This window comes from Phalangium opilio, unplaced genomic scaffold (genome assembly GCF_054372755.1).
Source record: "Phalangium opilio isolate 3A_F unplaced genomic scaffold, DU_Popi_V2 ptg000002l_1, whole genome shotgun sequence".
Taxonomy (NCBI): domain Eukaryota; kingdom Metazoa; phylum Arthropoda; class Arachnida; order Opiliones; family Phalangiidae; genus Phalangium; species Phalangium opilio.
The window spans coordinates 15,470,553-15,487,705 of NW_028324144.1; the positions used below are offsets into that span (position 1 = coordinate 15,470,553).

General features: G+C 34.5%; 3 protein-coding genes across 4 annotated transcripts; all 3 read right to left on the reverse strand.

Moving 5' to 3' along the window:
* Positions 1-1,689: 1,689 nt before the first annotated feature.
* LOC149720202 (diacylglycerol O-acyltransferase 1-like) lies at positions 1,690-3,656 on the reverse strand. Its single transcript, XM_089865363.1, has 6 exons — positions 3,542-3,656; positions 3,405-3,479; positions 3,055-3,284; positions 2,719-2,782; positions 2,444-2,652; positions 1,690-2,366 (listed from the first exon to the last, which is right to left on the reverse strand). Exons 3-6 carry the CDS (start codon positions 3,181-3,183, stop codon positions 2,220-2,222), a joined length of 549 nt encoding a protein of 182 aa, XP_089721489.1. The 5' UTR covers positions 3,184-3,284; positions 3,405-3,479; positions 3,542-3,656; the 3' UTR covers positions 1,690-2,219.
* Positions 3,657-4,260: 604 nt separating this feature from the next.
* LOC149720203 (uncharacterized) lies at positions 4,261-7,705 on the reverse strand. 2 transcript variants are annotated; one of them, XM_089865460.1, is made up of 9 exons: positions 7,556-7,705; positions 6,919-7,050; positions 6,031-6,114; positions 5,557-5,702; positions 5,317-5,491; positions 5,158-5,191; positions 4,777-4,958; positions 4,406-4,641; positions 4,261-4,339 (listed from the first exon to the last, which is right to left on the reverse strand). In XM_089865460.1, exons 1-9 carry the CDS (start codon positions 7,629-7,631, stop codon positions 4,277-4,279), a joined length of 1,128 nt encoding a protein of 375 aa, XP_089721586.1. In that variant the 5' UTR covers positions 7,632-7,705; the 3' UTR covers positions 4,261-4,276. The 2 variants fall into 2 exon arrangements, with proteins under 2 accessions (XP_089721586.1, XP_089721659.1); XM_089865533.1 differs by lacking the exon at positions 6,031-6,114.
* A 7,374-nt stretch (positions 7,706-15,079) lies between these two features.
* On the reverse strand, positions 15,080-17,153 carry LOC149720204 (uncharacterized). The gene is made up of 4 exons (XM_089864454.1): positions 17,061-17,153; positions 16,629-16,968; positions 16,420-16,563; positions 15,080-16,354 (listed from the first exon to the last, which is right to left on the reverse strand). Exons 2-4 carry the CDS (start codon positions 16,923-16,925, stop codon positions 15,080-15,082), a joined length of 1,716 nt encoding a protein of 571 aa, XP_089720580.1. The 5' UTR covers positions 16,926-16,968; positions 17,061-17,153.

A 17,153-nucleotide genomic window follows, 5' to 3' on the forward strand; every position in this document is an offset into this window, starting at 1 on the left:
ACAATTTCTCAAGAAACTTCGAATACATAATTAATAACTGACATTTAATCGTTCCCAAGTGTTTTTATTAGTTTGCTCGTCAAAATTACACCCGGCATAACGTTTAATTTTTTGCTAACCCTTCATATATGGCTGTAGCTCCGTGTCAACCAATCACAGGGATGAAGGCTCGCCAAAGTTCGAGGCAGCTAATGGCATAAGCGTCTGATGTACGTCCGTAATGACAGTAGCAATATTTTCTATTTAATCTACGCTTTTTCCCAGTACAAGCACCAGAAAACTTTAGAAACATAATTATTCATTAATATTTAATCATTTCCAAGCGTTTCTAACAGTTTGCACGCTATATTACGAGCTGGAATAACGATTTTATTTTTGCTAACCATTTTTTCGTCTGCTTAAAGGAAAAGCGAACTCGTAGGGGAACTATAGGGGGAGGGGAGGTATTACAAACCAAAATCAAAACATTGAATAAAATTGGTTTTTCCCAACAATTTCTCAGGAAACTTCGAATACATAATTAATAACTCATATTTAATCGTTTCCAAGCGTTTTTATTAGTTTGCTCGTCAATATTACACCCGGCATAACGTTTTAGTTTTTGCTAACCGTTCATAGATGGCTATAGCTCTGCAGAGGGATGGTTGGCTCGCCAAAGTTCGAGGCAGCTAATGGTATAAGCCTTTAATGTACGTCCGTAATGACAGTAGTAATATTTTCAATTTTATCAACGCTTTTTCCCAGTACAAACACCAGAAAACTTTAGAAACATAATTATTGATTAATATTTAATGATTTCCAAGCGTTTCTTCAGTTTGCACGCTTAATTACGAGCTGGAATAACGATTTTATTTTTGCTAACCATTCTTGCGTGCTTAAAGGAAAAGCGTTCTTGCAGGGGAACTATAGGGGGAGGAGAGGTATTACAAACCAAAATTAAAACATTGAATAAAATTGGTTTTTCCCAACAATTTCTCAAGAAACTTCGAATATATAATTTATAACTCATATTTAATCGATTCCAAGCGTTTTAACTAGTTTGCTCGTCAAAAATACAGCCGGAATTTTGATTTTCAGCATTTAAAATGTCAATGGGGCAGTTGGTCGGGTCGTCACAGAATACTCCAAGGGGCTAGGTTTATAATACCCATTACCCTTGAAAGTTAGTGATACAAAAAGAAATGTGCCTTCTTTCGAATGGTATATTGTACAATGTTATGCCGGGCTACCTGTAGTTCAGAAACCCGTCTGCTTTTGTCCTCCAGGTAGCCCGACCTTCTGGTGTAAATGGTATGAATCGCCTGGAGTGTGGCGCACTCCTGTAAGCCAAGCTTCTGGGCGGTAAAGTTTGAGGGAAAAAGACACATGTCGGCGATCCTACCCTATAGGTGCAACTCCAAAGTAAACCCATTTCCTTCCCTGCATAAACACATACTGAAACCTGATTAATCGCATCCTTGCCGCGGTCCTCTGACCCAATTTGCATAGAAACCTCAAATAAAAAAAAAACAATGGTATGAATCCTCCATGTGATGATGTGTGTGAACTATCTTATTGTAGCAGACGACGCGTCCATTTGGCCAAGATGATTTGCAGTTCAAATCGCGTTTTAAGCCTTGGCACATGCATCGGGAATAAGATGGATTAAAAAAAAAATTGAACATAACTAGATTGGTATATAAAAATTTATTTCAGTAAAAAAAATGTCATTTTGATCATTTCCGTTTTTATGGCAAAAAACACTTTGCTTACAAATTGTTGTAGAAAAAAAGATAACTACGAGACTTAATTAAATTTTAACAATCACTGGGAGAAAAACTAAGAGACAAAACATGTTCACCATTTGCAACCGACTAGGTTTATAATTGGCAAGAACTTACGTGTGTTTGTGAATGTGTGCAATCAGGGGACAACTAATCTCAATGAAAATCAATATTTATCTTTCTATAAATCTCAAGGAACGTTTCTTTGGCACTTAGTTAAAAAAATACAAAACAGAATTAACGGGGAGGAGTTAAAATTGTAATTAATTAGGTGATGATTAATATAATTGTTAATTAGTGGTAGTTTAATTAAATTATAAAATGGAGTCTCACTAATTGTAAATATCTATACAATTGTCACCATTTCTTTGTTATTAAAATTAATTAATATTTTTAATTTGTACCCCTTTTTTAGATTTAATTATTTTTTTGTTTAGGGGGCTTAAAAAGGTCAAATTAATTAGCTCGGGCTAAATTAATTACGTAGTAATCATGGTAATACATCAAGATACAAAGTGGTTGACCAATAATAAGGGATAACCAAACGGCCATGCTGCCGTATTGATCATGGAGAAAGGCTTTAACAAAATACGCAAATGGAACCTGAAAATTAATTATTTATAAAGCTTAGTTAAATTAATTGTAGTTAATTAGTAAATGGGGATGTGATTATAGATTACCTGTAATAACATGCCAGAAAACGCCCAGACTCTGAACATTTTAAGAGGGACACTAACAAGATACTCGTGAAAAAATGCGGAAACGAAAAAGACGGCAATAGACGCCATCTGTTTTGAAACTCCAAAACCAAGAAGCGGTTTGTATAGGTGCCTTAAACACCACCTGTGAACGGGAATGTTCCAATTGGCCCAGAAATAATTCACCGTTTCTAAGTTATCATAGAAATTTAATTAATTAGTGGATCATAATAATTAATTAATTAATTAATACTTACCACCAATCTTTGATGAATGAAAAAACCAGTAGAAAAATATTAACCAAATGAAATGGTTAGGAACCTGTAAAAGATTTTATTTAGACACATCTGATTGGCTCTTCGATTACAGTAGTACTCAAAGTCAACCTTATTCCCCATAAGTGTGTTAAGGCTTAACGCGAGATCATTTAAATGATACGTCGTGTGCTTCAAAGTCGAAAATATTGGAACATTTCGACTCATAAGTAGACGACTCATTTTTTACCCATCCAGATTTTTTAGTTAAAAATCAACCGTTAAGCCTTTGTACACTCCTCGGGAATAAGGTAGACTGAAGTTTTTAATTTTAATTACCGATAATTTTAGTAGTCTCTCCAGCATTCTGGATAAATCAATGTCCTGTAAGGGTTTCAGGGAATTCTTAATGGCAGGAACCATCCATTGTTGAACCAAGGCCAAAATTAATTGCAATAAAACGAGCATTTCTACAATTCTTTTTATCAAAAAACGTTTACGAATTCGCGTTGAATGCGGGAAATTTAATTCGTAACACAATGTGGGAGCGAATAAGAAATAATATAAATCTGAAATTAATAATTATTAATTATTACATTTGTAATTACATGATGTAAATAAATTAAAATAATTAATTATTTACATCATTTAATTATTGAATAAAACTTTGTATATTAAATTAAACCGACCTCCAAAATTGAGGTTATTTGGATAAACTTCAAGGTCAACTTTTGAACAAGTTCCGTTAGAAATTCGCGAAGATGCTAATGAAAATTAAATTAATAATAATTAAATAGGAATTTCAACAATAAATAAATAAAGTTACTTTTTTGATCGCCTGATGATCTTCGATGCCTCCACCGTGATTTTGAATATTTTCACGGCACCAATAATTAACCATATGGTAAGACACCAACATTAACTTTAGTTGAATCTAACTTATTTAATATTTACCCATTACTTGTTTTTTAGGTTTGTGAGCAACTAACACTGCGGTACAAAATAAGAAATTGAAGTTAAGTATTTTTACAACTTATTTTAAAAATATTCATATTTACTTACGTCAAGATAAAGCCAACTTCTTTTTATATTTTACTCAGTCATTTCTTTTAATTTAATTAATTTTTTTTAAATTAAAATTAATCAATTTTCAGTTACATATTCACATAATTTTTTTAAGTTAATTTTAATGACATTTAATAAATTAATTTTAATTAATTTGAATAAATTTTTTAAATGAAATTCAAAGAATTGTTTTTAAATCAAAGTAAATTTTTTTTTAAATGAAATTCAAATAATTTTTTTAAAATAATATTCAAATAATTTTTTTTAAACTATAGTAATTCCAATGATTTTTTCTAATTAAGTAAGTTCAATAAATTTTTTTAAATTTAAAAATTGAAAGAATTTTTTTAGAATTCGTTCAATTTTTTTTTTTTTTAAATTTCCAATAAATTTGTATCGAAATAAATTTTAAAATTACAATATCTTTAAATTTCAATGAATTTTTCTTCTGTTAAAATTAAACGAATGAAACTAAGATAATTATTATTTTTTGTTTTTAGGTTCCGTTAGAATTTTTTTTTCTATATTGACTGAATCTCACATCCATTGATGTTCTTTCCTAAGAAATTAAGTTTGGAATCTAGACACGAAATCCTCAAAATATTAATAATAATAATAATCTTACTTTGTCTACCATTCTGGGATAGTCTTCTTCAATGAACCGAGGGTTTAAATTTAATACTACTCTCCTTAGCCAGTTACTATTTTGTTCTCCTTTTGGAGGCAAAGGTTCATCAGCATCGGTTTCCTTGCAACTTGACTGTGTGGAAGTTGTTATTTCATTCATTATAGGTTCTTTTGAAGCATTGTTTTCAATATTTTTTTTTGAGACACCACTAGGTTCAACACGAAGTAGTTTATCTGTTTTATCAATGAAACGTTAAATAAGAACTTCTGCCTTTATAAATGATACTTAATTTTTCGGAAATATGCTGCCAAATTTTCAACTATACTCTCAAAGTATTTCTTTGCTTAAAAAATTATCTCTTGAATTACCTTCTTCGTTGTTATCCAAGTTCATTTTGTTTAACCCTGACTTCAGCTGATCGACGCTAATTATTTTTTTCTCATTACTTTTTTTTGGCGCGTATTCGTTTATTTTAACTGTGGGCTGCATGTTACTCGATAAGAATGATGTTATGTGTTTTGGAAGTTTGTCATATTCTGGGTCACCGTTTCTAAAAAATGTTTTGAATTGTTAATATAACATGGTTGAAGTTAAGTTAATTGTAGTGTTTGATGTTCAATGGGAAAGGCGCCCTCGACTGCCCTCTATTATAATTTTTCATCTCTGGGAATGGTAGGTTCGATATCCCGTATATATTCATTCATCTCTCTTTAATGGGCAGACGAATAAGCCTTACCCTTGTTACTTACTTAAGAATTTCATCTAGCGAAATCAAGTGAAAAGCTAAAATTAAAATAAGAACCAATCAATCCTATTAGTTTACTGCAACCAAGCACACACAAATGTAACTTTTTAGTCTTTACCAAGCACCTATAAATGGGATTATTATCGAAGCGCTTGATACTTACAGGAAAAACCCTCCACATTCTGCTTAATGAAACTGAGAAATTCATTTCGGCCTGGAGATGGCAATGGTGTAATTAAAATTAGTTCTTTCAGTTCTTTATTTTTAATTTTGGCAAGTAGTCTAATGCTATTAATTTTCAGGTTGCTCAAAATATTAGATTGTTTCGTTCTTGCGTACTGTAAAAATTTCCACATTGTATAAATATTTAAGTTTCATTAGTAAAAATTGAATAAATGCCAACTTTTTTTAATTCCATGTTCCATGTAGACAGAATTATTTTATTTCCGGGAATTTTCCCTATTACTCTCGTAAGATCTTCCAATCTTGAACTATACCTTGCAAAACCTATTACCCGATGCCTGTAATTATTACGGTCCCACTGAATACCTTCATGAATAAAAATTATATTTAAAATTAAAATTTTCCATAAAAACCTTTAAAACTTGTTAGTTAAATTATTCTAAATTTCCAACTTTAAATTTACAATGATAAAAAGTAGCGCAGCTTCTTATTAGCCCTTAACATGCTGGTTAATTATCTACACAGAAAATTTATCTTGCGAATGACACGAACCAATTAGAAGCCTTACATTATCTAAAATTATTTTTTTCCCCCATAATGCTAATAGACGATTTTTACGGTATTACTCCCATTAACTGCAGATTACTCATGCATTTTGAAATAAAGAAATGGTTTTCTACTCAAAACTATTTACTTTCTTCATAGCCCATGCACTTCAGCAACTCTAGGGCGACAAAATCTCCAACACCAACAAACCCCAGGAAATTAGGAATGTCACCTACATAATCAAAAAATAATGCAAGCAAGTCAGTCATTGTTTAGCCCTTAATTGCTGAAATATGTAAAATTTATCTTGTTTCTTAACATTTCATGCAGGGTTCATACAACTTTTGGAAAACAAATTTACCAGAATTTTCCAGGTTATTCCCGTATATGGAGTATCCTATGGAGCAAATGCTAATGAAGGAGGGGGCAAATAGGACTATTACATAATCAAAGGACATCCCCGCATCTCTAATATAACCTGAGTTACGAGCCTCCAAAGTATAGTGTAATATTAATCCTATGGCGGGTATGTTCACGAACATTTCGCTTAATTACTCGGCCCCTGTTTGACACAAATTTCCATAAAAATTTTAAATTTCCCTAAAAATTCGAAATTTCCCTGAGGTTTTTGTCAGCTATTTATTTCCGTGATTTTTACAGGTTTGTATGAACCCTGTCATGGTAACGCATAAAAATTGTTTGTAAAGACTATTTTCTTTCACACACGCAGCTATTTACTAAATATCAAGGTTGGGGTGCGGCTGTTTTACTTTTAAGTCAAAATTAAGTCACCGGTATCAGCCCCGCTTCTCTAAAGACTAAAAATTAGATTCAATGACAACAGGACATTTCTTTTAGAACCTGTACGTAAAACCCATGCCTCTAACATCTCAAATACCTACTCAAAACCAGAAATTTTAATACTCATAACATGTGCTTTCATGCACCCGTCAAACTAAGAAGCTTGCAAAGGCAAATTACGTTTCCTTATTTTAAATTTTATGCATGCATTATGAAAAACAGACGATCATCTTACTTGGGTTTTCCATTTCATTTTCTTCGGTGTTCTTATTTTTACTTTGGCTTTCCCTTTCATTTTCTTCGGTGTTATTATTATTACTTCGTCTTTCCATTTCATTTTCTCTGGTGTTATTACTCTTACTTCGTCCTACGATAATTAATTTATTAGTATAGGTCGTTTGCCCACATGAAGGATTCTAACAATTTACACGTGAAGGTCCGGCTCCCTGGAGGACAATAGCAGACCGGCTTTTGTCCTCTAGTTAGCCAGGCTTCACGGTGCAAATCATATGAATACTCCATGTGAGTAAACCATCTATTCAAAAATATATCCAATGTAACTACTCGAAATTATATTTAAATTTTAAAAAACAAAATTGTAATGGCTTTAAACGAGCAAAGAAATACTACTGCTTTCATAGATTATTGTTAGAGAATATAAGTGGCATTATATCCCAGAGATCTGTATTCACATAGAGATATTATTTTAATTAAATCTGTATCAATTAATGAGAATTAGGTCCTTAGAAACATTACTTTAGAATAAATAAGCTTCATTTCACAGAAGCAGCCCAACAGTGGCCAAGCCAACACGCCGCACGCGTGTACATGCAAAGGCCCAACGAAATTTACAAATTTAAGATTTAACTCACTATTGTATTCGTTAGAAGCGTCACGCCTGTATTCTTTAGAATTTTCTCTCCTCCTCTTTCTGTACCTCGAATCCATATTTTTACGTTTTTTTAATAACTATCAATTTACCAATTTTTAAAAAGAAAACGAGCGTATTAGAGAGCGAAGCCGTTGACATCCATTCACACACGGGTGACACGAGGCATCGGAGGCAAGAAGAACAAAGAAAGAATGAAATTGCAATCATTAAGTTGAGCCGCTGAGCAAGAGAATGGCTCTACGGGGTTTAAACAGTAGTTTAAAAACCAAAGCTGTAAATAAGGATATTCATACACCCTTTCTACCAGTCTAAGAGGGAAAGTCGCGGGGGTAAAACTCTGCCTTCCATCTCGCATTTTAGCGCCTGCGCTGTACACGTTTTGGAGCTGAGAGTGCGCAAACACGGCACGGGAGCAACCCCCGTCTTATCTCCCAGGGAGATATCAAGGGAGGAGACTCAGGAGTGTCAAAGATAGAAGGGGGAAGGCAAGCTATAACGGCCGGGCACCATGGCTCTCAAGAGCACCTACCTCCGGGCACAGCCGAGGAATAAGAGGTCACGTGATCCTTTGAGAAGGAAATTCAAAAAGGGTAAACACGAAAATACGGTTAGAGGCTCACACTACACACGTGACACTACAGGGAGCACTATTTTTGTGCTCACTGTATCTCCCGATACTAAGGGTTGCCAATGCCAACCCCCCTTTTCCCGTCGAAAGGGTGTATTAGTGGGGAACAGAGTCCCATTCAGGGTGGGAAATAAGGATATTTTTTTAAACAGGACATTAGGTAATTGACCGAGAGCCCTTGGCCTCAAATAAATAAAATGGTCCTTGACCAGGGCAAGGCGTACGCTAAACTAGAGAATTGCATAATAAAAAGATTTCAGTTCATCTCTGGACTCTCATCACCCTTGAATTTTCAGTGTGTTTACAAGAACCACTGAGAAAATTCACATTTATTTCTTAAACTAGAGAAGATAATTGTGAAACTGGTCATTTCCCCTGTGCCACCGCCTTTTTTCCCACGTGGACCCACATTATCACGATATTTTAATTGGTTAATTATTCTAGGGGGTTGCAATAATTAATGTATCGGAAAACATTTACTACTCTGCTAGATTAGTGAGCCCACAGATATTTTTGATTACTTGTAGTATTAAATGTGGCAACCAGGGCTGTACAAAAGACAATATTTAATAAATACTTTATGAAAATGCACCCGGAAAATATAATTTTTTTTTTTTTTGTAATTTCATTTAATAAAATGTTTATTAATTTTAACAACTTGCTAATCAATCAGTGTCAATTTTAGTGAATGAAATAAATTAATTTTAAAAATATTTGTTTTATTTAGTATGCTCTTTGAGCGTCTGTAGCTGTTTTTCTTCGTGTTGGTTTTTACTTCCCGGGCAACTGGTGGAGTTTTACTCTGCAACGCCTTCCACGTTGATGCTTGGTTTTCTCTTTTGTTCTCGCTCGCTTTAATTATCTTCTTGCTTTAGATTTTGCCGTTAAGGTTAATCCCGAAGCAAGGTCAGTGATATTTCCAGCAGGAATAAATTGTTTTGGTAATTATTGTATTCTTTTTCAAAATTTTAATAACCGATTTTGACCTCTCTATAAGACTACCTCATAACTTTGATGTAAGCCTAAACAGTAATAAATGAAGTATTCTACAAGAATGTTTACACTAGGTTATGATAGCATGTAAATTAAAGGTCTAAAAGTTTATTGCAATACCCGAAACCCTCCGAAATATTTAGTTCATTGTTATAATTTGACCATCTAGGCCCCATTTAACTCCCGCCCCCTCGCATTTTTTTTTTGTTTTCAGTCAAGTTTAAGGTTTTGCCTATATTATTGAAAATTGAGCGAAATAGGGGAAATGTTTTTATATTGAATTAGTACTTCGATATTTAAATATTTCCAGAAGTATATAATACTTCTCTTCGAGAGAAGTGTACCACAAAGCGGGGTAAGTGTAACGTCACTCTTCCCAACATCGGAACATTTAGAGCAAGGTTACTAAAACGAATCACATACGCGATAAATAGTTCCCTTAGTGCCAAACAATTATAGAATCCACCTTACGGTGCGATGCCTATTTGTAGTTTGATGAGCGGGAAAGCAAACTAAAAGGGTGAGCCTGGGAAGAATGACGTTACATAACTAAAGCATTAAGAGGATACAGAGTGGCATCCTTCTTCTATTATTCCCTTCTGATATTTTGTATTTTTCAAACAGGTTTTCCGCTATTTTATCTAAAAAAAAAAATGGAGGACCAAAACTATGACGGAATGGCGAAGCCAACCGTCTTCAACTTTAAAAATGGGAGTGGTACGGAACAACCGATCACTTATCCCACAAACGTCCAACCCACAGAAAATATGGGTATGGTTCATCAAAATTACGACGGAATGGTCAAGCCAACCGTCAAAAACACTGCAAATGGGCGTGGTTCGGAACAATCGACCACGGACCCGACAAATGTCCAACCCATAGAAAATGTGGGTATGGTTCAACAGGACTACGACGGAATGGTCAAGCCAACCGTTAAAAACACTGGCAATGGGCTTGGAACGGAGCAACCGACCACAGACCCGACAAATGTCCAACCCATAGAAAATATGGGTATGGTTCATCAGAACTACGAAGGAATGGTGAAGCCAACAGTCGTAAAGACTGGTAATGGGCGTGGTACGGAACAAACGACCACAGACCCGACAACTGTCCGACCCATAGAAAATATGGGTACGGTCCATCGAAATAATCATGTGATTCATAAGGAAACTTCACATACTGACCATCTGGATAAACCTTTCTCTGATACTGAATCAAGTGAAGATGAATATATTACTAATAATGATCCTATACCTGAAATGAATGTTGAGACATTCGGTGTTTTCCGCAGCAATTGCTCCCATAAATTAGGGATTGTAGAAGCTGAACAGATATTGAAATCTATTTTGAAAGGAAAGCAAAGTGGTCCCATCTACAGAACTGTTCTGCCAAACACTTTCACTCCAAAAGGAGGACAAATAATAGCTTTTCTAGTTCCCGTTGAGGAAGAAACGGATGTTATATGCTCCGACCGAATTTTTTGGAAATTATCCAGAACAACTGGAATTTCGCCACCTATAAAGCCTGTTATTCGACAATATTATTATGTTAGACCTGGAACGAGCCTTAAAATGAATTCTGGTTTCTCCAGAATTGTTTTCAAACTCCGAAATAATAAAAATAGAAAACATGTCGCTATTTTAATTCAGTACTGGGGCGACTCAAGTTTGGCAGAACGTCGTTGCCATGGTAATTCCACAAAAAATCAACGAGTTTTTACTTCAACTATGAAAACTGTACGAAAAAATATTAAAGAAAATCTTGGCAAAGGTATGACTCCTAGAAACGCTTACAATAGCATTTTAGATAAAAGTGAAGTCGTTTTCAAATCGAAAACATTTGTTGAACCTGAAATCAAGGTGTCTCACCATGAAGTAGAAGACATTGGAGCCCGAGACCTTAAACAGACTCAAAATTTTAAGTACAGGATTTTAATGCAACTTTCAAAAGGACCACTAAAAGATTCAATTTTTGAAGTTTCATATTTGCAAAATTTCTCAGTAATAATAAGTCATCCAGATGTTTTGAACCTTGGTCTTCGTTTGTTAAAAGCGTCGTCCGAAGATTCTGACTTGGAACAACTAATATCTTATGACACAACTTTTGAAGTGGGAAATTTTTATGTTTCCTTTGTTACAATGAAAAATACTGAGCTTGTTGAACAGCCGATATTTCCTATTTTTGCCATGATGCATAACCGTAAATTGAAAGGAACACATCTTCATTTCTGGAAAGATTTTGTTGCTCCTCAATTGATGCTTGATGTCTATGGAAAAAATGTTCCAATTATGTGCGACCGCGAACCTGGCTTGATAATCGCAATTTCAAAGAGTTCTGAAGTTGGAAGAACTAACATTTGCTATTGCCATAATCACGTAAACCGAAATGTTACTGACTGGCTTAAGACTACGGACGCAACTCCTGAACAAACACAGGCTTACAAAGAGTTTGTTAAGGATTTGATGAATTGCGAGAGTGTTGAAAAGTTTGACGAAATATATGAAACTTTTAGGATCACATGGGCTCGTGAATTTGTCTTGTACGCTGACAAAAACCTCAAGTTTGCTTTACGTAAAGGGTGTATCAATGCTGTGACTAAAAGGTTTGCTGCTTTCAAAAACTGTGTACCCACCAATAACAATAGTGAAAGCATTCACGCAGACTTCAAAAAATATATTGGCAAGGAATTGAAAGTGAATGACGCTGTAATAGCTATCATTAACTTCCAGTTGATTAAACTGAGAGAGGCCAATCGGGCTTACGTTAATCTAGGTTCTTATCATTTGAAAAGCCATTTAAAGGACCCAAATTTTAAAGGTATTCAGAATCCAGATTTGCAGATATTGCCAAATGTATACAATTGGTCAAACAAGGATATCATCGATAAAATCAAGGATCCTACTAACAGTGCAAAAGCCAAATATTCTTCAAATAGTTCTTTTGAGGCTCTTACTTCTATTTGCCTTGAAAATCATTGGATATCATACGATGCTAAAAGCCAGTGTCACATTGTGAGAAATCCAATAGATCAAGTTTATCATGCTGTCGAACCTCTAAAGAACGCGTGCACTTGCGGATTGAAGGGTTGTTTCCATTTATACGCCGTTAGGCGTTTACTTGGTGACACTAAGAGTCCAATCACCACTGCAACTGTTTTGTTAAAACCAAAGGTTCGCAGTGGGCGAAAGAAACCCAGAATTGACGATTATGACTATTCGTTCACAGCTGCTCCAGACTCAATTTATTGCGAGAGAGACACTGACAATGATGAATCTTTTTGTAATACCATAGACGTTTCTATAATAAGCAGTGAGAACGATGAAATGGACAGTGAGTTTCAAGATATCGAGGATCTTGACAATGTTGAGCGTAGAACTGAATTAGAAGCGAAAAGACACGAAGTCAGAAATGTGGACAGTTGTAAAGTCAACCAAAAGAAAGAAGGGGTTTTTACACCATCCAAAATCGGGAAAGAGACATGTCAAGAACAGGGTGATTGTACAAGTACAGCAGAGGACCCCGTACAATATCTACATGATGATATATTTATTGAAAATAGTACTATACTGGAAAGCCACGGAGAATTGGTAATGCCTGACCCAAATGAAACATACGACGTTTATGTTATGGCTGATTTGGAAGACCATGAAAAAAATAACATAATTAATTATTACGAAGGAATGGAATATGAACAGGTTTCCGAAAATCCTCCAACACTGGAAAAACACGGGGAATCCGTAGTTTCTGCGAAAAACGAAACGTACATTGTTCGTGAAATGCCTGATTTGGAAGAGCTTAAAAACTATAACACTATTAATTACGATGAAGAAATGAAATCGCTAGAAGAACATGGAGAATCTGTAATGCCTGGGCTAAATGAAACGTACTTCGTTCGTGAAATGCCTCTTTTGGTAAAGCAGGAAAACAATATTCAAATTTATACTGACGGACAAGTAGGAAACGAAATGTTTCCTGAAAATCCAACAACTTTGAAAAAGTCCGAATTAATGAAAGACGATATGGGAAAGTTACAAAATTCACGACTTGATTTTATAATTGATAAACTTGAAAAGTCACTTATATCTCAACCCCTAAATGAAAACATATTGTCTGGCACTTCATCTGAAAGTTCAAGTGACCAGCTAAACTTGGAATATGATTATGTACAGGGACTAGTTCATTACAAAGACTTACAGCAAACAATACAAACGCAAAGCCTTATGTTGAATAAAGAAGTTAGCAGTTTCGTTATTGAAAACTGCATGCAAAATTTGGTAAAAGCGTGTAATGCCGAGAAACACGTCTTAGTAATAGAAAGCGGAATGTTTGTTAATTTGCACAAATCGCTTAATGGGCTGCTTAATATTGACGACGATGATGACGAACTTAACCTCGTCAAACGCTACTATGAAACAGCATTCAAATATCTAGACAGAAATGAAGCCGCAAATAAAGATGTTTTGGCCATTTTATTTCCGTTAGATGTAATGAACAGATCTGGTAAACATTGGTTTTTGGGGCTAGTAAATTTTGAAAGAAAAATGATTTGCGTTTTAGATGGAATGCACACAAACCCATCTCATATCTCAAAACACGTAAAAACGCTCATTACTTTTGTTATTCTTACTTACCACACTATTAACTTGCCTTTCGAACGAGAAAAGTGGTCCTTACAAGTCAGTAACGACTGTCCTACCCAGTCTTTAACTTCCAACGACTGTGGTCTTTTTGTATTGTACTACTTCTCATTTTTGAAAGGTGTAAGGACTATCCTACCAAAACTGAGTTTACACGGTAGGAAGTGGGCATTTTATGTAAATTCATTAATCTTACCGTCGAAAATGTACAAAGAAATTCGGCCTAAATATGCAATAAACGAAACAGACATTTCAATACCAAAGAGTGAATCGATTGCCTTAAGACTCTGGAGAAGTATGCCTCTAAAATTCGGACAAACGGAAGGTGAAATTAGTACATGGCTAAAAAAGTATATCAACCCCAACGACACTAAATGTGGTGCATTTATTTGCCCTGGATTTGATAGTACAATGCATTGTGTCATGTGCGTCATGTGCCGCAATTGGTACCATGATGCGTGTGAAAATAACCCTAATTACTCTAACCAAACGTATTACGAATGTCAGCAGTGCATTTCCGTAAAATTCTCGATTTATCTGACATACAATAAAATAATGTGTCCTAAATCCTTAATGAAAATTAATTCAATAAAGTTAAAAACCTAGAAACTTTAAATAGGTCTTTAGAGCACACATTAAATTAAATATCCAAAACAGCTCTAAAGCATAGTGAGAATAATAGCTGTACCTTCTACCTTCGTGGAAACGTAAAACAATACTCATTTGGGTTTAGAATTATTTTTTGGCAACCGCAGCCACCTTGAAAGATAGTGGTCAGAAATGGAAACCAGATGCTCAAGACCATTATTAAAGCCACATCGTTCCTGTAATCCAGCTATGATTAGGTACACTGTCCTGTTAAAGATAAGCGGTAAATTAAACAATATTTTATTTTACCAAAAAAAAATTTACTTGAGCTATAATTTTGGCAATTAACCTCTCAATGCGCTACGCTTTCTTCAATGAATTTACTTCTATTACAACTGTAATTGTCTCACGGGTTAATAATTTGGATCGCGAGTTAACAATACAAACTCCATTGCCGTAGCAATTAACTTTCTGCTCTTTTTAATAATTTTCCTTTTTTTGTTCTTTTTTAAAATAAATTTCGTGTTTTTTCCCGTCTGCCCGAACAGACGATTATTTTTTATCGGTATAATTAATGACCCGGTTCTGAATCCAAATTACTCCCGCTCTCCGACACATACTGACGTTATTCATGTTATTCATGTTATTGCAGTAAGTGTTACTGGTAATTCTGAGATAGCGGTAGCTCTCTCAGATAAGACTTGATACTGCCTTTAATGTATAACATTTTAGCACTGCTAAACGTAGCTCGTTTTTCCTGTTGCAAGACACCACAAGACGCAATAAGTTTGTAGGATGCTGGAGACTTGCGATAGAAATGGATGCACCATTGTAATATCTTGGGATGCCATCTACGCATGCGCTTGTTTTTGGCTTTGAGGACAGATAATTGTTGCTCAATGAATAAGCGTTGAAAAGAATTCTTTGGTAGCATTTTTTTCTGTTGGTCTAGTATATTTGTAAAAAATTGGGTGTCTTCAGGTTCCAATTTCTCTCCAAATTTTTTAAGGTGACTTTCCATTCTAGTTTTCATAATTTTCATCTTCCTCCTCATTTGTGAATTCGCAATTGCTTGTTGCTTCATCTTTTTTTCAAGTTGGGCTCTTGGCAAGTAGCTATTTCTATTTTCACCATTTTTTTTATTGCAGCGCTCCATGCACTTTTTTAATGACCTCCTGTATTTCAGACAGTTTTGACATAATTCACGCGTATCTAGACTCTTTCCATTATTTTGTAACACTTTTTGTAATACAATTTGGCAGTCATTCGCGTGAATTGCATTTGTAAAAACATTTTTTATCCCTTTCATCTTTACCTTGCTATCAAAAAGATCTACTATTTTGCTGTCGAAAATTCCGCTACACAAATCAAACGAATCTATTACTTCTATCAAGATACGTAATGAAACCACGCTCTGGATATCATGTAGCGAGTCCCTTATGAATGGAATATTAGAGACGTCTTTTCCGTGAATTTTGAGAGTTCCTCTTTTATCTTGGTTTTTTATTGTAAAAGTCTTAATAGCGTAGCGATTTCCTGGATCCAGTTTTACAAATACCACACTATCATCATTTGAACTGGATGAAGCTACCCATCCACTACATATTGGATTCCCTCCGAAAGTTTGTCTTAAATGCTCAGTGTACATGATACCATTATTAATGTTTACTTCGGCTTGATTAGTTTCATTTCCAAAGGTTGCAAGGTTCACCGACAATGATGGTGGTGTCACTGTTTTTGATAGAAGGCTATATAAAATAGTTTTACTGTTTTCATCTGACTGGTTTTCTTGAGAGAATTTTGAGTCTTCTTCCATAACATTCATCTGGGTATCATTCACATGACAAGGTTCAAAATGTGTGAGCTTTGCTTTTTGAGGCACCGGTATGAGATTTGTAGTCGAGTTTTCCAATAATTTTATTGGATTTTCACTCTTAATATTTAAATGATGAACATAATTTAATTAAAATTTACAAAAATAAGTAATAATTTACACACCGAAGACAATATTTTTTGGGTATCATTGGCATCAGGGATTTCTTCTAATATTGTGTACTGAGAATCCTCGGGTTTTTCTATTACGGGTACTTTATCTTGAGGATGTTGGGTGTTAAGACTTAAAGAGTTATTTTCATTTTGATGCTATAATAATTGGACACCATAATTAAAAAGCGACTTAATTTGTAAAACATAGTTTTTAAACATACCATTAACCGAAGTGTTTCTTGAGTTTCTTCAAACTGTATAGGATCAGGATTACTCTCTGTTGGTCCATGACCTCCCACAAAATGATCAGAGCATATATAATATGTTGATTTCTTAATTTTTTCAATTGTAATCCGATTATCAAAACGTCCGCAAGCAGAAATCCATTTTAAACATCTCTCAAAATCAGTTTTTGGTCTCGGGAATGGAAAATACCTTACATGAGCACTATTAGGCCTTGGTTTAAAATAATTTTCCCTATTCCAACACAAAGAATACTCGCATTGTTTTTTAACCATCGTGAAACTAAGAGAACAGGTTATATATTCTTAAATTGACATTCTAAATAAATCAGTTATGAACACTTATTTAGTTTTTTAAGTTCTTTGATATCAAACCGAGATTTCAGTTATAGATTTAGGCGCCATTTTTACCGGAAACAGAAATAGGATCACGTGCTCAGATTCGACCTTCACTGCCGAAATTCACCCTACTCTCCCTTTCCACCCCCACTTTGAGAAGGACTG